The 25,255-nt window shown below is 43.1% G+C and overlaps 1 protein-coding gene across 1 annotated transcript; it reads right to left on the bottom strand.

Annotated features, from left to right (window-relative positions):
* Window positions 1-24,776, bottom strand: Txndc8 (thioredoxin domain containing 8). The gene is made up of 7 exons (XM_057791178.1): window positions 24,753-24,776; window positions 22,743-22,847; window positions 18,397-18,456; window positions 15,650-15,715; window positions 3,060-3,144; window positions 1,380-1,401; window positions 1-109 (listed from the first exon to the last, which is right to left on the bottom strand). Exons 1-7 carry the CDS (start codon window positions 24,774-24,776, stop codon window positions 1-3), a joined length of 471 nt encoding a protein of 156 aa, XP_057647161.1.
* Window positions 24,777-25,255: the final 479 nt, after the last annotated feature.

The raw sequence follows: 25,255 nt of genomic DNA, 5'->3' as shown, positions 1-25,255 counted from the left end.
TCACATGAGCTCTTGAATCTTCGCTTCCAGTTTTTGTTCATCAGCTCCATGAAATTCATAAATCTGTTTCAAATACACAAAGGCACAGAAGAGTTTATTGACGCGAGCGCTGCAAAGACAACGAAGTGTCAACAAGTTCTGTGTCTGATTGAATAGTTGTTTCTCATTTCCATAATTTCAGAAGCTGTTCAAGTATTAATACACATTAAATAGATAAATCCCTGACCTTTTATTTGTCGCAAGACCAGGTACACTCAGGTGATCACTCTTTCAAAATGAGTGATATGAATATTTCTCCAGGTCTCTGTAATTCTTCTTAACATATGACCTAAAGTGTATGACACTTACTGGAAATGAAGAAGCCCAATCCTTGAAATTTGAACTTTCGATATATTGGCATTGAGGGCTTCTTCAATTATATACACAATTTTCCAAAACTAAAAGTCTTTTTGTGACTTCTGCCCAGGTTATGGTGATATAATTGATTCTAACAAGTGCGTGTTTTACACATTTCTGCCAACCCCAACTCAACTTTATAGTGGATGGTATATTTTAATCGCAACATTTTTTTAGTAGTATATAAAATAATGACTCTCTCTTTCTCTTTTCGACACAAGTCTTAGGTAGCCAACACTGGCCATAAAGTCCAGTCCTGATCCTCCTGCTTTCACCCACAAAGTGCTAGGATTTCAGGCATACAGTGAACCTGACTTGCTGTAACACCTTTCAAATAACTCTCTCATGTTTGGGTTGGGGAGACAGCTCAGCTGGTGAGGTGTTTGATACACATGCATGAGGTATTGCGTTTGAGTTCCTAGAACCCAACTAAAGAGTCTGGTGTGGTGGACTGTGTGTGGTGATAATCCCAGAGCTGGGGAGTTGGAGGCAGGTGGATTCCCTGGTTTTGATGTCCAGATAATTGGTGATCTCCAATGAGAGACCCAAAATCACCAAGACGGATGGCTCCTGAGGAGCCGTGCTGAGGTTGTCCTCCAGCTTCCAGAGGCACTTACATACACTCATATGAACACACGAAATAAGTACATTACAGTTATTGAAATAAGGACGTCAACCTGTCCTTTAAACCCACTACCATGTCAACACTAGGTGTATTAGTTATTGGGATCCAGGGAAGAATGTAAGTAAACTGAGGCGAGGAGCAGGTGAAGACTTGAGCTTCTGGTAAGGTTGGAGTAGGGACTGGAACATTCTAGAACAAGCCTCTCTGCTCGGTGTGCTGCAGAGAAGTAACCGTCCCCAAACCTCTTGTTCCTGCTTCCCCCACTCAGCAGCTTCCCCTCTGGGTCTGCCATTTTATTGACTCCTTGATTGCCAGCCCCAGGTGTGGGTTATGTCCATCTCGGTCTCATTTCACTCACCTTCCTCGTCTCCACTCCACGACTGAGACAGCACAGTGTTCTTTTGAGTCTCGAGAATAGAGGGACCTATGTGTGGGTGCAGAATTTCACGGTTTATCTGAGTTGCCAGTCTGTAGCCATCTCCTCATAAACAGTTCCCCTGTTTTTTGGCCAGGGGAGGAAGGTATCAGAAGGGATCCGCCGACCAGTCTCCCCTTCAGGGCTGGGGAAAGCTCAGTCGGCGAAATGTTTGCCTAACACGCACAGAGTCCTGGCTTTGAACCCGGGCACCTCATCAGCCAACTGTGGTGGTTACACTTGTAACCCAGCATCCAGGAGGTGAAGAAGTTCAAAGTCATCCTGAGCTTCGTAGTGAGTCCGGAGTCAGCAGAGGTTACCTTAGACCTTGTTCGGGGCCGGGGAGTTCTTCCTATTATTAGGATGGCAACCAGAGAGGGTGCCTCTGGGGCCTGAAGGGAGATTCACTATCACGTCTTAAGGGGACTTTGTCCCTTGTCTCAAGTCAGAGCTGGAGTGGAAAGCAGGCTGTGGGAGGTTTTGGATTCCACTTTACTCTCTTTTTCCAGTGGGAGCTCAAGGGCGGGAATCACTATGCAAGAGCAGTGACTTCCTTCTAACCTTCTTTTGGATTTTATGTCCAAGGATCTGCCTAAATCTTTATCTTTTCTTCTTCTATAGGGGAGTCGGATGCAACTGGAGGTAGCAGTGAGACCATGGGAGGCAAACAGAGCATCCACAGGGAAAAGATGGCGTGTCTGTTCCCATGACTACCACCTAATTCCAGATAGCCTTCTGCATTCCCTAGGCTCCCTTAGAAGATATTTCTCTCATCTCTTTAGAGATATACTCAGTGGATCATGTTTTATCTGATTTATTTTAGCCTACTTCTTACTTCAAAGGACAGTGAGAACTCGGAAAAAAAAATAAAAGAGGTTGGGGCAGAGAGGACTTGCTAACTGGAAAAAGCTGTGTCTCGCAGTGGGAAGGTATAAGCTATGGGGTACAAAAAATGGGGCACAGCTCTAGAGGGGGTGATTTCTGTGATTGTGGGGTTATGAGATTCCTTCTATAGCCGCCAAGAGCAGCCAGGAGCAATAAGTATCAATAAGTATCACGGCTACTGTCGAATCTGACGTCTTTCTAGAGATGCATTGACTTCTCCACAGGGGACTGTCACCCACCCTATTACGTGAGCCAGAGCTGCACAAAATTCCGTACTGTGTAACCCTTCCCAGGCACCACGCCTGCCTCTCACATTACGCTATGCTCAAAAGCAACCTCAATTCTGAGTCCTTTCACAATGAGTTGCTTTTGCATATTTTTTGAACTTTACAAGTAGAATTCTACAGACTGTATTCTTTCTTAAAAGAAAAAAAAACTTTTTTGTATTTTATGTACCTTGGTATTTTGCCTGCATGTATGCCCATGTGAGGGTGTTGGATATCCTGGAACAGGAGTTTCAGACAGTTGTGAGCTGCTGTGTGGGTGTTGGGAATTGTATCCTGGTCCCCTAGAAGAGCAGCCAGTGCTTTTAACCACGAGCCATCTCTCCAGCCCTACAGATTGTATACTATGTCTGACTGTTTTTACTCAGTTTCATGCTCACGGTGTTGATCTGTTCGGCAGTGGTCTGGATGTGTTTCGGTATTCCTTTGCGTGAGTCTAACATAATTTATCTACTTGCACTCTGGGGAATGATGCTGCTGGGGATATTCTTGTCAGTGTATTTGTGGGCAGCATGGAAGAGTTCCTTCCTGCTGTATACCTAAAGAATAGAATTACGGGGTTAAACTTTAATGGGAGTCCTCTCTCTCTGTTTTTCTCTCTCTCCTCTCCCCCTCCTCTCTCAGAAAGGATCTTATGTAATCGCAGGCTGGTCTTCACTCTACAAAATTGCCAAGGACAACCACAAATTGCTGTATGTACAACCACACTCAATTTATACCATTCTGGAAACTAACCAAAGGCTGGCTAGGCCAGCATTCTGCCAACGGAAGGGCAATAACAGTCCCCGAAACTAACTGTCCCAGCAAAGGATGGGTGTTCTGGTTGCTCCACATCCTTGACGTTTGGTATCACCAGTTTTTGTCATGTCAGTCATTCTGGTGGCTTTAAGGGACATTACCTTTGTTTCCTAACTGGCCACCTTTAAAATGGACTATAGCAAAAACCACAAAGCTTTCTCTGTGCTCAGTTTTGTGCCTTTTCTGTCTACCTCCTCCCGTGAATCTCAAAGCTACAAATGTGTCTGTGAGATCCTTTCCAAGATCTTCAGAGTTCTCTTCCTCGTTGTAAAAATCCAGCCTTCTAATGTTGTCTTAATTTTGTCTCCTCTGCCTCAATACCATGAACTCTGAACTGTGGGAACATTTCACAGGAGACTCACTGTTTACTTCAAAACCACTTTCTCTGAGTGCTTGGCTGCAAGCGTTTTAGACCTTGGAATATTTGAAACTAAATTCCGAGATATCCTGGGGATGAGACTCAAATCTAACTGGAAATTTGTGTATATTTCACGTGTCTCACAGCCTGAAGTCTGCTCTAGCTTCCTTCATGTTGCTCTGATAAAACACTCTCACTAAAACCAGCTTGGGGAGGGTAGGGTTTTTTTCATCTCATAACTCCTAGGTCATAATCCATCACGGAGAAATCAGGCAGGAACCTGGAGTCAGGAACCAAGGAGGAATGATGCTTGTTGGCTCGATCTCTGAACCACTTCCTGGCTCATGCTTAGCTAGCTGTAAACTGCCCAGGGCCACTGACTGAGGAATGGTGCCACCAGTGGTGGGCTAGGTCCTCCTACATCAACCAATAATCAAGACAGTTCCTCATGCTCACAGACCAACCTGACTTACATAGTTCCTCCATTGCTGCTTCTGTTCTAAGATGACCCTAGCCTGTGTCAAGCTGACAATGAAGGCTTACCGAGGCAGTAATCTCATACAATGCTTTTTCTAATCTTTATTTACAAAACTAAGTCTACAAACATTGACCCATCAGTCTCATAGCATCATGTCCCTATGAAGTATCAGATTTCGGAACGCTGTGACTTTGGATGTTTGGGTTATGGACACTCACATGGTTTTCTTTTAGAACATGCACTTAATGAGTACCTGTGCTAAGCTTGTGAATGAGACAGGTGAAATCTCTTAGGCTTTCAGATGCTATTGTTATGTAAGCATGTAAATTATCTCAGATACACACATCTACTCTATCAATCTCTGCTTCTCCTTATCCAGTCTTATCCCTCCCTGATGGTGGTCACCTCATGAAGCCTTCTGAAACATTTTCTTCGCCATCCGAGAGCACGCTGGACTTTCCATTACGATATGACATAGTTGATTTTATCTTCATTCTGCCCATTAGCTCAAGGATGCAGACCACAGTTTTTTTTTTTTTTTTTTTTTTTCAGCATAATTGTAGTATCCAGTTTGGAACTCTCACATAAACTAGCTTTCATTAGAATTGAGTTCTGTTGCACTCAGTTTTGGCCATTGAAGTGTGAGTTTAAGACTCTGGGTTGTATTAAATTTCAGGAATAAAGTGTCCCCTTCCTTTCCCGGGATTAGTGTTAACTGTTGACTTGACAGAATGGAAAAGCACTGGAGATGGGCTTGGGGGCACGCCTGTGAGGATTACTCTGATTAGGAAGGCCACTCTCTGTAGATTGCATCGTTTGCTGCCATCCTGGGCGGTGTAAGTGAGGAGAGAGACTGAGCAGTGTTCATCCACCCCCTGGCCTCTTCTTCTGATCGTAGATGTGGGAGCTCTTAGTGCCTTGCCTTCCTTACCACGAGGGGCTGTGCCTGGAATTGTAAGTGAACCTGAGTCCTTTTTCTCTTGGTTGACCTTCTCTGGGCATTTTGTCACAGAGTCACGACAGGGACTAAGACACCTTCTTTCCTGCTTTCTTGCCAGCCTTTCCTCTGCTCCCTTCCTTCTGCTTTCCTTTGTTGTCCTGGAGAACTGAACCCAAAGCCTTCCCACATGCCAGGCACGAGCTCTGTCATCCTCAGCATGGCCTCCTTTGTCTAGTTGACCAAAGACAGACATTACATGCATCTCCCTGTCTAGTGCTGGGCTTTGTGTCTGGGAACGTAGTAAGAAGACTGAGTAATGAAGGAAACACTTATCCCACAAGTGGCCTTGCTCATGGGAGCTCTGCAACTGTCCCGGATATCACTGGAGATTCGAAGAACGCCAAAGTGCAGAGATGCGCCAGAGTGCATGCCTAGAACCCAGGCCTGAGTTCTCATAATTTTCACATCCTTTCTAGATTATTTATAACAGCCTGTACAATATAAATGCTGCACAGACGGCTGTTACCCTCTATTGTTTTAGGGATAATAACAAGAATGAGAAGTTTGTACGTGTTCACTATAAATATTTTTTCAAGTATTTTTGATCTATTGTTCACTGAATGTAAGAACATGGAATCCGCAGATGCACAGAGTCAACTATAAATGGTTTGTGAGTTCTGACCAAGGTGTTTCTCTCTTTTAGTCTGGTGCTGTGCTGTGTTTCTCAAAAGCTTCGACCAGAAGCTTCAGGATGTGAGTTTACAGCTCTCTTAACATCTCCTTTATTTCAAAATAATCTCCCCCACCCCCACTTTGAGATAGGGTCTCACTATGTACCTCTTACCCCACTTTGAGATAGGGTCTCACTATGTACCTCTTACCCCACTTTGAGATAGGGTCTCACTATGCGTCCCTGGCTAGCCTTGACCTTGAAATTCTTCTGCCCCAATCAACCAAGAGATAAAATTGCAGGTGTGCTCGCACACCTAGCTGGATCCTTCTTCATGAGCTGCTGCTGCTGTGTGCTGGAAAATAGTTGCAACAAAAATGCTAAACTCCTAGTTTTTGAGGCCAATGGGAGGAGGGAGGCTATTCAGTCCTTAAAAAATACCCCATCCCAACATGTTTTAAAAACAGCTTTTCTTACAGACATTTTCAAACACACACATAGAGTAATGCTTATGTTGTGGTGATGCTGCACGCCTTTAATCCCAGCACTCAGCAGGCAGAGGCCGGAGGATCTCTGAGTTCGAGGCCAGCCTGGTCTCAGAGAGTTCTAGTACAGCCAGGGCCACACAGAGAAACCTTTTCTTGAAAAGCAAAAGCGAAAACAAACAAACACATGAACCAAAGAGAGTAATAAAGTGACTCCTGATTTACCTATCAACTAGGTCTAGATAGAGGCAATATTTCTCATATGCCAAAGACATCCTAACATTTACATGCAGTTTATTGCAGAAGACTCAGAGACAGTGGTCCCTCCCTAACAAATAGATGTCTGACAGGCAAAATTACACTAATGATGCATGCATAGGCTAATTATAATAAATGCCCTGGCCGGTTGTTGTGCAATTTTGGTTGAGTGGATATTGAAGTTATATTAGACCAGCTGCATGGTCCAGACTGAGCTCATCAATCTCCCAGACATCTGTACCTAGTTAATAACAGCAAGAGGAGCAACCTGCGGTGCACCAGCTATGAAAGACAAAGAACAATAGCACAATCCCACCAAACATACAAGATCGCCTTGGGGAATGACTGTGGAGATGTTTGTAATACAGTGTATAATTTACAATAACACGGATAAAAGGAGAACATTCTGCTTCAGATAGATGGATTTTCTGAGGGATTAGATGGTATGACTAAGACAGAAAGGGTATGTTTAATGCTAGAATCTTTTAAAGCTGCCTCACCTAAGAGCAGGGGACAACAGTCAGTTCTATCTTGATTCTTCCTCTGACCCTACCCAGAGCTGCTTACTTTGAATCTCACTGGCTTTCCTATGCCTCAGGCAGACCTTGATAATGTAAAGTAATTCAATGAGAGTCTTTGGAGTTCAGCTAAAATATATCCAGGAGGCACCTGGAAGAGGGGCACTCGTACAAGATGAGGGCAAATAGGCTCCTGTTTCCACCACTCAGGCCTCCTGGATGGCACCTTTTGAACTTGTTCTGATGGTGGAACAACAGCAGCACACTGATTGACATTATTTTCTGGAAGCTGCTTCCATGTCTTACTCTTTGGGTGTCAGTGACCCAAATGACGACCAAAGTACATTGCTTTTTCTGTGGCAACAGCTAACTTTTTGGTTCCTATCATACTCGTTTTGGGGTCTGATGTTCAGATTTGCTGTGGAAGTGCAAAGGCAGACAGAGTGTTACGTAAACAAACTGGCGTGGCTGTGCTCCTGTGCGACTGATCTGTCAACAGGTGGAGGGTCAGCTTGGACTGGTGTGCGTGGATTCTTATTCTGGGCCACCAGCTGCTTCTGCTGATCAGACACGAGAAGTGCCGCAGGGTCAGATCCTCGATACGGTGGGACTTACCATCGAAGGGGACGTGGTATGATGCTGGAGTTCATCTCCAGCCACATTAAGTATAGAAAAGGCCATTTTGGACCGTGACTACCGGAGATGATGATCTGCCTGTCACTGGAATGGGACTTTGTTCTTTGGGGTAAACACAGCTTCCAGGGTCATTCTCTTCAATGGCGTATGCTTGTCCTCATGTTCCCACTGGGAAAATCTGCTCAGATTTTCAGTGTTGGGTTGCTGCAACCCTTGGCTTACCTCCATTCCCACTCTTGCTCACCAATCTCAGAGTGAGTGTCTCTTAAACCTAGACGAGGGAAAAGCTCAAGTCTGTTTTCTCTCGTTTTGGGACACCCTGATCGAGGACACAGCCATACTTTTCCCCAGTCCTTTTCAGATATCCTGGGGAAAAGGGGCGCAGAATTGCCTTCTTCAGATGGGTGAGAAGCCACCACCTCTCTTTGCTCACTTTTAGGTCTTGAGAGTCATGCAAGGCAGCAGTGCCTTATTCATCTGGGCAGGTAGGTGGTAGCTGTGCAGCCCTAGGTCCTTTCTCAGGCAGAACAACTCAAGGTCTAGACTTCAAAGGAATCATTGTTCACACGGGTCCCAGTCGTGAACTTTTATGAGCGCCGTCTATCACCAGAAGTACTTCCGATAAAGGTCATATTTTGGTTATCTGCATGACTCATTAAGAGAAAAGAGCTTATGTCTGCTTGCTTATGCCTTTCATGGCTGTGGGGCAATCTGTGTCCTTTGACAAGAGAGGGCATCAAAAGATCTTTCCGGTCCCACTAATGAAGACTTCCCCTGTTCTTTTACTCTGTATTCTTTGATGCAATAAATCTTAACTCTGAGTACAACTTGCTCCTGAGTCTTCTCATGTCTCACAAATCACTGGACGAACAGGGCAAAATTGTAGAGTGGGAAACCCTCAGGAATCGAGATAAAAAGGCATTTTGATAGAAATTTAACTATTAAAAATCAATACAAAACTCCCCAGAGAACAGAGTGTAGATCATTAAATAAAACCATGGTTTACAACACTGGAGGGTAATTTGCATTGTCTGATCCTGGAGGAGAGACAGGTAGGAGCCTCTCAGTTGCTAAGGCAACAGCAGCATCCTTTGCAGTGGTCCCAAGATGGCTAAACTGAGCTGAAAACTGCCCCAGTTCATTAGCGTCCCTTCCATCCTGCTTAGTTTTTCAACTCTATAATTCTCCGTCTCGAGCATCAGCTGCTCTTGGGGCTGACCAGCTGAGATTTGTTTTTAGTCTCCCAGGCAGAACTCCTTCGTCAGCCGTTACCTGTGCGGGACGGGTTTTACTGAGTAAGCAATGGCGATTCAGTGTAAGCAGAAGTCACACGTGTTTGAAGAGTTTAAATGGTCCTTCAAACATTATTTCTAAATTAGTTTATTTATGAATTTGAAGGGAGACAGACACAGCTGGATCCTGAGGTTCTGATAGTACCCATACTGTTAAACAACTTAACAGGAAGCCGTAACCTTCAAATCAACTATACTAGTTCTATTTTAAGGTATGAATCAAGTCCAGGGCTTGGCACTTCCTGTATATATATATTTTTTAAAACTTCAAGACAAAATTTCAAAGATGAGTGATGTAGGTATTCATCTCACAAAGAAGGAAGATGAATGTTGGGATGGCTTATTACATTCCTAAGTCACTCGGTAATAGGAAGATGCAGGACCCGAACAACCGTTATCCTGGGATAGTGAGACCCAGGTGCAAGTAATTTCTGGGAAGAAGGCCAAACATAATTATTTTTGAAGCAGTTGAACATAAGCGTTTGGAATGAAGTCTTCAGACACACCCCTTCCTCAATTCTTCTTTGTCTATTATCTCTTCCCGGCCTGTGTATGAGCCCTGTTTCGGCCCTGTCCTCTTTCTAGCAAATGATGGAGGATAGTTTTCATCTCTATACCTGCTTTATTTGATGGCAAATACCTGTTGGGAATGACTTTCGTGTTGTCAGCCAGGAGCTCTGGAGCTTGTAGACATCTGGGTAAGAGCTTCCTCCTACTTAATGCAAGAGCCCAGCAAACGGTTATGAATTATTCAGTTATGAATAATTTGCTTATTAGCATATACATGCCCATTTTCCATTGTTCTTAATAGTGGGCCTACCCAAGTGCTTTGGGAAACAATTTTGCTCTAAATTGAGAGATAAAAGTTGCAATTCAGCTGGGCAGTGGAGGTGCAGGCCTTTAATCCCCAGCACTCGGGAGACAGAGGCAGATGAATCTCTGTGAGTTTGAGGCCAGTCTGGTCTACAAGAGCTGGTTCCAGGACAGACTCAAAAGCTACAGAGAAACCCTGTCTTGAACCCCCCACAACCAAAAAAAAAAAAAAAAAAAAAAAAAAAACCAAAAAATTCCAAAACAGTTGCAATTCGCTTTTGATAGTTGGCTCAGGCATAAACAGTTGACCAAGACTTGCTAATTCATTGTTTTGCTCCCTTTCCTAAGCTCCGCAGACATCAGTTTAGCATGAAACCAAAGCTGTTGGTTATAGTGGAGCCTTTGTTCAATCACAGAGGCATGGGATCCCCTAGTATCATCTGCAAATATCAGTACTTGTATGTTTGTTAATTCTTTTTCTGAAGAGAGTTATAGTCTTTAGTGGGTTGTTAGGATAACCATAAAATTTATGATCTCTATGTGTAATAAAAATATATGGTGTAGTTTTACTTTCTATAATTTTGGTTACCTAAATAACCATGATCTAAAAATATTACACAGAAAATTCCTGAAGTAAGCAAAAAGCCTAAAATTACTGAGAAACATGATGAACTTGGATGCTTAAGGAGTGGATGGTTCCTTCTACCTGCCCATTAGGAATTTAGTCATTTTGTCATCAGACCTACATGCTTGTGTTCAAGTAACCTGGGTTTTTCTTACTAATAACCCCAAACTGTTAAGAGCAATGATTGGTGAACAAAGAGAAGCTATAAAATATTTATTTTAGGGGCTGGAGAGATGGCTCAGTGGTTAAGAGCACTGGCTGCTCTTCCAAAGGTCCTGAGTTATATTCCCAGCAACCATATGATGGCTCACAACCATCTGTAATGAGATTTGGCGCCCTCTTCTGGCCTGCAGGAAGGCAGAATGTTGTATACATAATAAATAAATCTTTAAAAAAATATTTATTTTACAAAAAAAAAATGTAAAAAATTCTTTGCTTACTAAGGAATGAAAAGAATTATTTCCAAGATCTACAGTAAGGATGAATAGGGTACCCCTCCCTGTTATACAGAGGATCATTCAGGAGTGTCTGTGGTTTCCAGTATCCACTGGTGGTCTGGGAACGAAATTCTTTTTTGATAAAGGGAGACGAGTACATATACAATAGAATACTACAATCATTATTTACCACAGCGACTCTTCCTGGAGCATGATATGATGGCTTAGATGAAAACACAGAGGAATATAGCAGAAAGGAACAGCAACCTGATTTATTACTGGGACGTGGAAGTTGCTCTGTGTGTGTATGTGTGTGTGTGTACATGCATACATGCACATTTGCATGGGTGTATGTAGAGGTGAGAGGTCAACCTCAGGTCACTCCTCATATACTATCCACCTTGTTTTTTGAGACAGCATCTCTCACATGGTATGGAACCCACCAGTGAGGCTGTCCAGACTGGCAGCAGTTCTCAGGCATCCTCCTGCTTCTGTCTCCCCAGCACTAGGATTTCAAACGTACACTATCATACCTGGCTTTTCACATGTGAGTTTTGGGGTCCAAACTTTGGTTTATGTGCTTCTGTGGCAAGTTTACTGACGGAGTCATCTCCCTGCCCACTACAGCCATTCTTTATATCGCATCCCTGCCAAGCAACTTCTTTCATGAAAACTTCCAGCAGCTAGGGAAGGATCACTAAGTACTACAGCCCCAGGTCACGATATATAGCTTTATGAATTTTCATTTTTAAAAATTTCTACTTTACTTATGATGCATATATACTAGGAATGACATGAGCAAGAATGTCCCAAGAATAGAGTAAAAGCCTAAGGGTGGCGTAGTACAAGAAACATCTATGGGGAAGGTTGGAGATACAGCAGGTAAGGGGTCGTGGGACTAGAGCAGCAGAAGCAAGCCTGAGTTTCTCGACATCTTTAGAACAAAAGGGGAATGATGTGGGAGTCCCCTTTGTATGCTGTGATTACCATTAATGAATAAAGAAACTGCTTTGGACCTATAGCAGGGCAGAGCTTAGGTAGGCAGGGAAGATGGAACTGAATGCTGGGAGAAAGAAGGGCAGAGTCAGGGAGAAGCCATGGGAGCTTCTGCCCAAGTCAGACATGCCAAAACTTTGCTGGTAAGCTACTGCCAGGTGGTGATACACAGATTAATAAAAATGGGTTAAATTAATATGTAAGAGTTATCAAATAATAATCTAGAGCTAATGGGCCAAGCAGTGATTTAATTAATACAGTTTCTGTGTGATTATTTTGGGTCTAAGATAGCCAGACGGCTGGGAACCAACAAGTAGCTTCCCACTACAGGGGAACCCTAGCTCTTCCTATCTGAAACAAGGAAACACATTGTGTTTCCAAAGGAAAAGATAGTCTCCTGTGTTCTATGTGATTTATGACCTTTTTTTTTTAATACTGTGAACCTTTAAGAGGCACAGTGCACAGTGGCTATTTGCCAGATGTCTTACTGGAAACACACAGATGTCTTCCTGGAATCATAAAGACATTTCTTAAAACAATCCTCAATAGAAACTGAACTCTAGTTTTAAAAAATGGATACATGGTACTTAATTGCTTCAGTAAGTCAGTTTCCAGTTACATGTCCCAGATGAAGGTGTGGAACCCATTTCTGGAGGTGCTTTCAAAGACACGGATTCCATTTCTCTCTATTTTCTAGAAGAATCTGACGCCAATGAAAACTTCCTTGCTTTGTTCTCCTAACAGAAAGACGTTGAAATAATTGCATCCTTTCCTTGACCCCCCTAAGGCCCTGCTTTGCAGTGGTTCCCCCTCTGCAGACCACTGTGAGACAGGAACTGGGGGAGAAGGATCCAGACATGCCATGGCTTCACCCTAACTCTTGATGCATTGGGAAAAGTGGGGCCCCATGGAGCACTAAAAGCCTGCTCAGAGCCTATTTGACATCTGAGTCAAAAGAAGTAAAAGATTTAGAGTGTTAGCCCCCTAAGAATCTTGTCATCTTTTTCTTGCCTCTTGCCTTTGGTGTAGAAAGTTGTTTTGTTTTGGTCTTGTTGCTGTTTTTTTGAGCAGGTTTCAGATGAGTAGAAATAGATGCATGTTTAGTTTTTAAAAAGAGACTTTATTTTTATTTTTTTATTTGTGTGTCTCTCTGTGTATATTTGCACATACATGCTGGTGTCCACAGAGGCCCGAAGCGGGTGTTAGATTCCTTGGAGATGGAGTTGGAGGTGGTTGTGAGCCACAGGACCTGAGTGCTAGGAACTGAACTCTTAAGAGCTAAGCCATCTCTCCATCCCAACTGTTTAGTTTTTAAACTTCATAATCAGGCTGCTATGCTAATAGTATTCAATGAAAACTTCAATTCCTAAGGAAACTTTTTGAAATATGTCTGTATACATTATATCAACATCAGATGCTTATTGGGGGGCCCTGGAATTAGAACTTAGGGAGATACAGTAGCTACTGGCAATACCATCAATTTAGTTGATTTAATTTCTGGTAGCTGCCTATCAGCACATTTAAATATTTAAATCTGAGTCTTTTTGTGCTATTTTCAGTTGTCAAGTGTCCACAAGAAGCCCAGATGGTAACTCTTGCTCTCCAGGACACTGTATGGATGCTGGAGGAGGCTGGGTCTAGCAAAAGGTCTTCAGGGCATTGTGGACATACTCTAGAGGAGAGTTAGAGGATCTCAACCCCTTTATCTTCCTCTGCTTATATTTATTAGATTTTTTTTTATGGTTGCGATTGATGCTAAAATACTCCCAGTTTATAAACATGAAGACTCTATGGGAATGATTTAGGTTTAAGTTGTGGATAAATTCAGAGTGAATCAATTTTTTTATTTTTATACTTTTTTATGTGCACGAGTGTTTGCCTGCATGTATGTTTGTGCACCATGTGCATGCTTGGTGCCTGGGAAGGCCACAAGAGGGTGTCAGATTCCCTAGGACTGGAGGTGTAGATGACTACAAGCCACCCTGTGGGTGCTGGGAACTAAATCTGGTCCTGTGCAAGAGCAGCCAGTGTTTGCCACCGCTGAGTCCTTCTTACACCTCGATAAACTCAGAGCTTAAAGCACTAGCATCTTGGCTGGATTCTGCTTCCCTCTGCATGGCGGCTTCATTATCAGGTCCCATGGGGCGAGGAGCTATGCCGTAGCTACTGTCCTGTACTTCTCCAATATAAATCCAGTAGCAGCAAAAGCAAATACTTTGACTTAGCGCTTCCAACCAAATTCTGGCATTAGTTTTGGTGTGATATGAATTTGGCTTAGTTAAATGAAAGGGTTTACACCTGATAAGTATAGAGTTAATTGATTGGTAGGAACCTAGAGATGGAGCTTTGAGACTAAAGATAGGAAATAGGGCTCCTGATAGACCATGCAGTATGGATGCTGGCTGGAAAAACACCAACCCCGGAGAAAGTAAGAGATGGAGGGGAGACAGGCAAGCTGTAGGGATGGGACTGATTTCGCAAGAACATGTTCTCATGTTGAGATGGTAGCAAAGATGATATACACAGATGATTAAACATGTAGGTGGGGCAAGTTGAGGAAACACATGCTAAATAGTCTTATTTTCAACCAAAAGCCATGGGAAGAAATATGTAGTGTTTGAAAAATATCTTAAATCTATTGCACCAGTTACACCACATCAAATACCAACAGACAGAAACAGAAACAAAAATTGTATTTCTGGTAGATCAAAGAGATGCTTTTGTTTTCCCCAATTTACACATAATCTTTATAAAACCCAAACATGTCTTTTAAACGTCACAAAATTCTTCCTAACATCTTAGTTTCATACTGTTCCATGGAATAGATGGCTCATAATTCAGACATTCTGTTGAAAAAGGCATTGTAATTGCTTCTATTGTCAATGTTAGAAATAATGTATCAATTATTACATATTCAGTTACTGTTTTCTTTTTCTTGAGATGTTTTTACAGCATATGTTCCCAAGGGCAAGATACTGGTGTGAAAGACAATGTATATTTTGTGTCTTTTAAGTTTGCTAAAAATGATAATAGTTCATGAAGCATATGTGAATAACCATCAATCCCCCCAGTCATATCTGAAAATACTAGTTTTATCATGTGCTGAACAGTTTAGCCATTTTATCCCATTAATACCTATAAGAGAAAAGCTAATAGAACACATTAAACCACTCCCACCAGGGGGGATCTCACACTTCAGCGTGATAACATATTTCATGTTCACAATAAATGAGGGCATATTGATAATGCCCTCTGTTACAAATAGGGAAACAAAGACACAGAAAGATAAGTAAGCCACCGAGGGCCCCATAGCTAAGAACGGGAGACCTGGTTTTTGGACCATGGGGATTGAACCCAGGCAGTGCATACCCAGTCATGAGGCTGTGTTTCCTTGGGATGATTTTGGATGAATGTTTCCACACATCCTGTTAATGGCTATCGACTCTAGTGGGAGGATTTCATCAAGCCCTTATCGGCTAGGTTCTTGATAATTCTGTCCCAGAGTAGAGGAAATAGTGGAGTTTTTATGATCTGAATGCCTCAGATAGGAAGCAATTTACTGTAAGTAATGTATTTTCTTTACCCTCATCATTCACTGGGTGTGGTGTTGAAATTTAAAAATTATATTAAAAAAAAAATCCAAGTATTTTTTATCTAACCGAGGAACACCAGAGTTTTTCATTTTAGTTCTGATGGTAGCTTCATCTAATTCATCCCTGCTGGTTTCCATGAAAACATACCTTTTTGGTGTGCTTGAACATCTGAAATGTGGGTACGGCTTTGATGTGACAAAGTTGAGCCAATTCCTGGGAAGAAAAAGGGGTGTTGTGAAGTCACAGTTTTGGTTCCTTTTCTCTGTTTCGAGTGACTTCTAAGAAATAGTGTCTTAAAGTCTAAGGGCACCTGACACTTTACAGGATTTTCCCAACATACCCTCAAGGCCTCCAGGACAACCCCCGTGGAAAGAGGACCATTCTGGCACTCTCGGGCTTCTCATTCCAGAGCTCTAGGTGAGGGATGAGATGCGGGGCAAATGGAATGGATGTGGAGTTCCTAACGGAACTGCATTTAACCATGCTGAGTGGGCAGAGGAGCCCCAGGGAGCCTAGTATGGAAATGCCATATTGCCAAAAGAGGAAGGAAAAGGCATGTCTTCATCGGTCACACTGGAGACAGGCATGACACACTCAAGGTTAGCACAGCCTTTTCTTTAAGTCTTGTCTTCCTTTCTCCCTCACTACTTATCTTTACTTCTGAAACATTTGAAGCCCAAGGACAAGAGAAATGGTTTGATTTCAGACCAAAGCAAACTGCTTCCAAGTGGTATTTCTTGTTTGTTTGTTTATTTCCCTTATTTAGAAGTTGACTAAAGTTAGCTGTCCATGAACAAAAAGAATTGAACTCTCTCACTGATATGCTATTTGATCGACTTCAATTCTTCCACCCACAATACACACAAACAGAAAGAAGCATTGCACACATATGCTTCACCTTAAAAGGCAAAAAGCTAGCTGGGCAGTGGTGGTGCAAACCTTTAGTTCCAGCACTTGGGAGGCAGAGGCAGGTGGATCTCTGTGAGTTCAAGGCTAGCCTGTTTACAAGAGCTAGTTCCAGGACAGCCAGGGCTGTTGCAGAGAAACCCTGTCTTGAAAAACATAACAAAATAAAACAATAAAGAAGACAAAAAACTATAATCGAAAAGCTGAGAACAGGGGCTGGAGAGATAGCTCAGTGGTTAAGAGCATTGACTGTTCTTCCAGAGGACCTGAGTTCTATTCCCAGCAACCACATGGTGGCTCACAACCATCTGTAATGAGATCTGGTGCCCTCTTCTGGCATGCAGGCATACATGGAGGGAGAATGTTGTATACATAGTAAATAAATAAAAAAAAATCTTTAACCCTGTTTCAAAAAACCAAAAAAAAAAAAAAAAAAAAAAAAAAAGAGAGAGAGAGAGAAAGAAAAAAAAAGAAAAGCTGAGAACAGCTCAGCTTTTGGCAAGATTTTGGGAAATCAGGACTGTCTACTGGAGCAGAGAAAATGGAAAATGACGTGGTTTCTTTACAAGATGGTTTTCCAGTGGCCTCCATATATCATTAGAGTGTCGTGGCAAGAACTACACATGTAGATACAGCTTCAAAAGAAATCAAAACTTGTACTCACACAAAAATTCATGCAGTAAAATTTATACAAAAATTATCACAATTGCCCAAATCTTCTCAGGGTGCCAAGTTAGTGTCAGGTTGACACATTATGACAGACTGTGGCACAGAAGATAACTAGTGTTTGGTTTTCTGATCATTTTAAAGCTCAGCTTCCATCCAATGCTTGGGTAGGTCGCTTGTTACCTTTTCTGCTATAGTTTGAATGCGGAGTGCCTCTCCTGGATCAGTAACCTGGTCTCCAGCACGGAGCTATTGGAGGTGGTAGAACCTTTAAGAGGTGGGGCCTTACCCAGAGGCTTTCAGTCCTTTCAGGCTGTGCCTAAAGGGGACTGTGGGATGCTGACCCCTTCTCTTTTTCTTCCTGCTGCTGAAGGGATCACTTTGCCCTGCCATGGACTCCTGTTCAAATGTGCTGTCTTCCACAGGTCCAAAAGCAACCAGGCTTTGATCAGGGACTCGAATTTCCAAGATGGTGAGACAAAATAAACCTTTCTCTTTATCTCAGGCACTTTTCGATAGTGATAGAAAGCTAATTAATATAGTTACATTTCCTTATTGTAAATTACTAATTCCTAGGAAGAAGTCCCAGCAGATTTTATATTATAATAAATCATATTTGGCTTAAAACTAGGAGGCTGATTATTTTGGGGGGAGGCATAGGAGAAGAGGGAGGCTGGATCAAGGGACAAGAGGGAAGGATTTCGTGGAATTTTTATGCGATATAAGCAACCCCTGAAAAAACAAATACAGAATACAAAAATGAGATATGTCAAAATGTCCATAATTATTGAGATAAGTTTTAAAAAATTATTGATAACTTACCACAACTTGAAAATAATTTTTTACCTTGGCTTCATTGTAATGTCTGCCTAGATTCATTGTAATGTCTCAGGCTTCTTAATGCTCCAGCCTTCTAATACAGTTACTCATGTGGTGGTGACCCCACCCATAAAATTATTTAGATGCTACTTCATAAGTATAATTCTGCAATTGTTATGATCATAATGTAAATAACTGGTACGTAACCCCAGAGGGGGGCGTGACCCACAGATTGAGAACACAGGCCTCGAGCATCAGGCTGAGGAGCGAGGGGTGAAGACTCTTGGGAGTGGCTCGTGCTGTCTGCCACAGCAGCAGGGAGCACCATAGATTTGCTAACATTTAAAGAAGATTGTGTAAAACAGTTTGCTACATTTATCATGAAAGCAAAGATATGGAACTCCACTTGTGTTTAGTCAGGTGATGTCATGGCTTTCGTAGAGTGACTCAGTGACATTGCATTTGGGTTTTGACGATCTGCACAGAGGGTTTAAGAGGCTTACCTTCGATGAGTCCACATCCACATTAGCGAACATGACATTTTGGTATTTTAAAGACATTGCCTTCAAGACAAAAAAGTACAATAATGTGAATATCAACATTTGTACTCTAAATGTCATTTTGAAAAGAAGACACGCGTGACTGGGTTGTTAAAGAGACTCAGGCATTATTCTGAAGGGTCGTTACAGTCGAGGACTTGAAAGTCCTCAAGGTCAAGCAAGGACGCATTGCAGAGTCTACGAACAAAACTGAAGATTGGTGGTTCAAGGTTTGAGAATAAAACACAGAGCAACTGAGTGGAGTGCAGGGGGCTGGACCAACCCTGTCGGGGGTGGGAAGGATCAGTGGGGCCAGGCCAACCCTGTCAGGGGTGGGGAGGACCAGTGGGGCCAGGCCAACCCTGTTGGGGGTGGGGAGGCCAAATAGTGTTTTCCTGAAGGTGTCGAGGCATTACCTGAAATGGTCTGGGGTGTTGGGAGTGGGCTTAGAGCAGTGTTAGAAACCCTGCCATGGTTCTGGCATCCCAACAAAGGATGCAGTTCTCTGACCCAGATATATGCTTGGTGCTTTGACCTTCTTGTCTTGACATGGCTTGGGAGGTGTGATGCTGGTGGCCTAGAAGGTTTCCCTGATGACCATCATCAGCCTGGTTTTCTCCCACCCACCCAATCTCTCTGCAATCTATCATATATCAAAACGAGATTTTCCAGATTCCCTTGCCGGCTGACTTATAGCTAGCCAATGGGAAGCCATGAAAGGTGATAGGAGGAAGGGGCTTCTATTTTGTTCTGGAAATGTCTTTAACAGAAGTGGTGACAGCAAGGGGGTGCAGATGAAGGATGTTAGTGACTTACGTCAGCACAGATTTGTATTCAGACAGCTGTGTGCACACTTTAAAGGTACCTGATTGTGTCCTGGTTTGTTTAAAAATCAGGTCACAAGCAGTTCTGGTCACCTCTGTCAAATGAAACTACCCCTGGAAGGTGACACACAAGGGGTTCAAAGCTTGGCCAGGCGGAGTCAATACTAGATGGAACCAACTGCGGGAAGGAGAAGCCGGAAGCTGCAAGGCGTTGGAGGGCTTGGGTGGATGTGTGAGAAGCCTGCTGCCAGCAGCCCGCCCTCTGATTCTGTGTGTGGGTTGTGATTTACGTGGGGGTCCTGTCTCCTGTGGCCCCTTGGAATGGTGATATGAGAGACAATTCTTGTATAGTAAACACAAACACCTGTGGGTTTTGAGAATATTTTTCAAACTAAAATGATGGTTCTGAACTGGGTGTGGCGGCACAGCTCTGATCCTGGGAGGAGAATCAGAAGCCTGAGGCCAGCAGGGAATAGAGGGAATTCTAGGCCAGGACAGCCTGTGCCAGAATCTGGTCCCATCCCCAGCCTTCTCACCTGCTATCCAGTGGCTTAAAAGCATTTACTTCCTGGTATTAAAGTCCTTGTTTAACTTATTTCTGTTTCCTGATTTGATCTCTGACAGATACCGTGACTAGATAGCGCCTTCCTCCCAATCCCTCATGGACAAGAAGTTTAACACAATCACACAAAGTACACGAATATGCTCCCTTATGATAGACTGAGCTACAGTACAGCAAATACAAAGTTTTTCCATTCCCATTTCCTTACAACTGTCACTTATTCACGAAAAGAAAAATCCCCTTTTTTGGCAGGCATCCTTCTGCTCTGTTTTATATGCATATATAGTGAATGAAGTTTGCATAATTCCTTTCAATTCTTGTATAACTGTTGTCTATTGAAAGATATGAGCTTTTCTTTTAGCTTTTAACTATGTACTATGTACATAGTATGTACTATGAATTTTTATGAGTAGGGTCATTTTATTTGATCAAGAGTGCAACTGTTAGGACATAGATTAATTCAATGTTAATTGTTAGGTCATGGGTTGTTTAATGACTTAAGATCCTATAGTAAGTTATTTAGGGACCTTTATTTTTCTTCTAACATTCTAATATATATAGTTTATATGCCTTATAAGTAATTATTACATTATTTTTAGAGTAACTATATAGTTTTACCTTTCTACAACAAAAATATAACAATACAGCTTCTCCACAGCGTCACCAGTTAAAAGAAAAAGACCAGGGTTTTAGGGCTGGAGAGATGTTTGTGAGTAAAGTGTTTGATGCTTAGTCCTAAAGACTGGAGCCTGAGCCCGCGTGACAAATATTTAGGTGTAGTGGCATGCACTTGTAATCCCATCTCTGGGGAGGTAGAAACAGATGAATCTCTGGGACTCATTAGCCACAAGCCAGGTTAGTCTTTTAGTGGGTTCCAGCCTACTAAAAACCAAACCAAACCAAACCATCCACAGCAAACAAGAGCGTAGATGGTGTTTGAGAAACAACAGCCGCTGAGGTTGTCCTTAGGCCTCTATCGGTACACACACACACACACACACACACACACCCTTAGGTGGCATATTCTGTGCCCTTGATTGGCTACTGGCACCAGCTTTAAACTATGTAGTTTGAGTGGATTCACACTTTTGTACCCGAGCCCTGGCTATTTCTATGGCATAGTTAGAGAGCCTTCTTTTTCAGTTTTGGGTGACAGAGTGATCTGTCAAACACTAAAGTGTTCCTTCTGGATAGTCCAAGAATTTTAGGCATAGTAGGGATGCTGAAGAGCCATGTAGAAGATTTGGGGGGGGGGGAGGATGGCCCAGTGGGTAAAGCCCTCGGCATGAAAGTGTAAAGGCTGTGAGATAGCTAGAAGCCATGTAAAAGCCTTTGGGTACGGTGACCTACCTATATAACATCAGCACTCAGGAGGCAGAGACAGTGGGTCCCTGTAGCAACCTGACTGGCCAGATTAGCTTGAACAATGAGCTCTGCAAGAGACTTTGCTTCAATACGTGAGATGGAGAACAACTGAGGAAAACATCTTATGTCAGCCTTGGACCTGCACATGTGAACACGCATACATGCATGTACACTATGCATATATGCAAATGCCAAAAAAGAAATGTCACGTAGCTCATTTCTTTATCTGCTACAAGTGCATTACAGCGAAATATTGATGGTTGTGCCTATTGGTAGAATTAGTTTTGCCAGATTTAAGAGGCCGAGTGAGAAAATCCAAGATGTTTAAGAGCCACACTGAAAACAGACTAGAAGGTTTTTGGTTGTATCATTGTGGTGGTTTAATGCAATTGCCCCCCATAATCTCATAGGGAGTGGCACTCTTAGGAGGTGTAGCTTTCTGGAAGGAGGTATGGCCTTGTTGGAGGAAGTGTGTCACCATGACGGTGGGTTTTGAGAGTTTCTATGCTCAGAATACCCCTGAGTGCTTCAGTCCACTTCCTGCTGTCTTCTGGTCAAGATGTAACCAGTACCATGTGTGCCTGCATGCCGCCATGCTCCCTGTCATGATATAATGGACTGAAGCCCTGGAACTGTAAGTGAGCCACCCCAGTTAAATGCTTTCTGTATAAGAGTGGCCATGATCATGGTGTCTCTTCATAGCAATGGAAACCCTAACCAAGACAGTCATCATGGGATTAAACTTCTTTATATTTGGAGGAAGGAATGCATGTCACAAAGGTGACCACAAACAACTAGGAGAAAGGAGACTAAAATTCCCTGATATGGGGGCTGGAGAGACTTCTCAGTGGCTAAGAGCACTGCTGCTCTTCCAAAGGCCCCAAGTTCAGTTCTTGGCACACACATAGCAACTCACAGCTGTCTGTGACTCTAGTTCCTGGGGATCTGATGCCCTCCTGTGGCCTTCACAGACATCAGGTACACAAGGGGTGCACAGACATACACTACAGCTAAACACAAACATTGTGTCTCTCTGCGGTCTCTTTTAGTATTTGTAAGTTCTGAGTCCCGACTTAAGATGTAATGATATGAATTCCCATTCATTTGTACACTGTAATTCTTCAGCACATCTTGGTGTTCCTTGTGGAATTGCCCATGGACAAATAACCCCATCTTGGGGTATTGCCTGTTCCAGGATATTAGCTTCAGGTTCACTGGGACGCTTAAAAGCAGACAAACAGCCGGGCGGTGGTGGCGCACGCCTTTAATCCCAGCACTCGGGAGGCAGAGGCAGGCGGATCTCTGTGAGTTCGAGACCAGCCTGGTCTACAAGAGCTAGTTCCAGGACAGGCTCCAAAACCACAGAGAAACCCTGTCTCAAAAAACCAAAAAAAAAAAAAAAAAAAAAAAAAAACCAGACAAACAAACCACAAACAAAACAGCAACAGAGCTATAACCTATGGATAGTTCAGAAGCAGAAAAACTTCAGAGTGGCTGGGAAAACTTTTGCGGGCCTAGATTCCATTGGCAACCCCAAGACAGATACTGGAAATCCTTACCTGGAAAATGGGGCCAACCCTTTTGCAGGGGCCACACCACCTTGCCGAGAACTCCACCACCACAAGCCTGCTCCCAGCAGCCCGCAACAACTCTTTAAATTCATCCTAAAACCAGAACACAGGGGGAAGTGTGCATGGTCACAGACTCTCAAAGTCCTTACGGGAAAGACAATGAATGGCTTGCTAAGGGTACCAGAACAGGGTAAGTCTACCAGGTGCCCTACCTGTTCGTCCTCTGGCTGGTCCAACCTTTGCTTAGTGAGTCTGAGGCAGGACATAGCTTTCTTTGTGAGTACCCACAGTGGCGATACATTCGTAAATACATTAGAAGTCTGCTTACAAATGGCACAGTAGTGGCGGCTGCCTTTGGGTAGAGGCAGGCCAGCCAGGGAGGAATGAAAGTTTAAGACTTGAAAGAATTGTGAAAGAGGAATATCTGTATTCAGAAAATTTTTATGGCAGGTGAAACGCATCAGTGGTGAAATCTTTTGCTTTATGGAGTGATTGCTCTTTTTTCTTTTTTTTAAAGATTTATTTATTATGTATACAACATTCTGCCTCGATGTATTCCCGCACGCCAGGGGAGGGCACCAGATTTCAGTACAGATGGTTGGGAGCCACCATGTGGTTGCTGGGAATTGAACTCAGGACCTCTGGAAGAGCAGCCAGTGCTCTTAACCTCTGAGCCATCTCTCCAGCCCGAGTGATTGCTCTTAACGTATCAATAAACACCACTCATTTAATGATTTGACTTTTTTTTTTCTAAATTTCCTAAGTAAAATTTCCAAAATTCTTGCTATCACCTAATTAAAGTCTTCCATCCCGGGATTTCAGACCACTGTATTTATATTTGCTTGTGACTGCCCTAAACTAATTGTTTGGGGCCTGCTTTTCCCTACTGAAGTCCCTTCTAGTTTAACCCTGTCCTTCCACCTTGCAGATGGTGAGCCCTTATGGAATGCCCGCTGGGTGAGAGAGTGCCAGCTACAGGGAGTGCTCGTCCCCGTTTATTTTCTCACTAGTCACTGGAATTGAGATTAGCTCATCCACTCCGCTGTTCTGAACTATAATCTTTATGTGCACCATATTCAGTAAATATCTTCATCCTATTGCTTTTACAGCCAAAGGCACAGATTTCCACCAGCTTCTCAGTCAGCCCGTGGGTGGTGGTGTGGCTGGAATTGTCCGTTGAGGCAGTCTGTCCTTCAACCATTACTGATGTCTCCCAGTGATAAACCGAACTCCGTTCACTGTGGTTAACAGTATCACCTTAAGCTCCCTGGACTAGGTGTTAATCAGGCTACTTCATAACTGGATTAAGACGAGCAGAGCTAGCCCTCTTAGGAGTGGACTTAATTCCACAGCGCTGGCACGCTTGCCCTTCAGCAAGGGAACTTGATAATTAAGTCCCATTCGGTTTAGTTTCAGGCAGATGAGGCTGATGATTCAAAGAAGAGGCTCCCACTTCCCAGACCTGTATTTCTGCAGGATGGGTGGCTGAGTCTCACGCAGCCAAGACAGGCCTCTGTTTTTCAGCTGCATCTCTATTTCCTGAGGTCTTAGAGATTAAATCCAGGGCATAGCACAAGCTAGACAAGATCTGTCTTTAGCCCTCTTGTTACTTTCTATTTTGAGACAGAATTTCACTATCCTGCCTAGGATGGACCTGGCATTCATTATATAGCCTAGGCTAGCCTCTAACTTGTAATTCTCCTGCCATTGTCTCCTGAGTAAGCCGAAGAACCAGCCTGTACCACCACTCTGGCTTCTCACGTGCTTTTGACATCACCTAGTGAGCTTCAAGTCAGCTAGAGTCACATGGGCTCTTCTTTGAGTGAGACCCTAAGACAAAAGACACAAAACAAACAAAAGAGTGGAAAGATCTCCCTGGACATAGAGCAAGGGAGGGAGACTGGGTAGAGGCAATAATTCTGACTGTTTCCCAAGTCTCACTGAACATTGCTTTGGAATCATCTTTTGAAAGATTTCATGAAGCCAATCAATACTTGCCATGTTGTTAATCACCTGCACCATGATTAACATCTGGGATTCACTGCTGACCCTCTCCTGTTGGCTCAGGTGAATCACTGTATCTCTCCCATTAATTACGGCATTCTGGATGGAACATAAAGGTAGCTTTTCTATGACATCATTGAATAGGTCATCTCAGAACCTGGAACTTTGGCAGACTTTGAACCTAGTTTCACCTTTAACCTGTGGCTAGGCAACTGGCTGGCCAGTCAAGAATTGGAAAACCAAGGACCTTGGATGCAGAAGCCATCTGGTTCCCTCATCTTGATCTTCCCTTTTTGTCATTGATTTCTTCACATTTCTTTCTTCTCAAACCACTACCTGGTGTGGAAGGTCCTTCTGTCTATGGTTTGCTTTTATTGGTTAATGAATAAAACTGTTTCAGCCAGTGGCTTTGCAGAATAGGCCAAGGTGGGAGTTCCAAGCAGACAGAGGAGGAGAGAGCAGGCGGAGTGAGTTGAGAAGCCCTGTAGCCTCTGCTG

This window comes from Chionomys nivalis, chromosome 16 (genome assembly GCF_950005125.1).
Source record: "Chionomys nivalis chromosome 16, mChiNiv1.1, whole genome shotgun sequence".
In the NCBI taxonomy this organism is placed as follows: domain Eukaryota; kingdom Metazoa; phylum Chordata; class Mammalia; order Rodentia; family Cricetidae; genus Chionomys; species Chionomys nivalis.
This window is presented reverse-complemented; position numbering and strand designations above follow the sequence as displayed.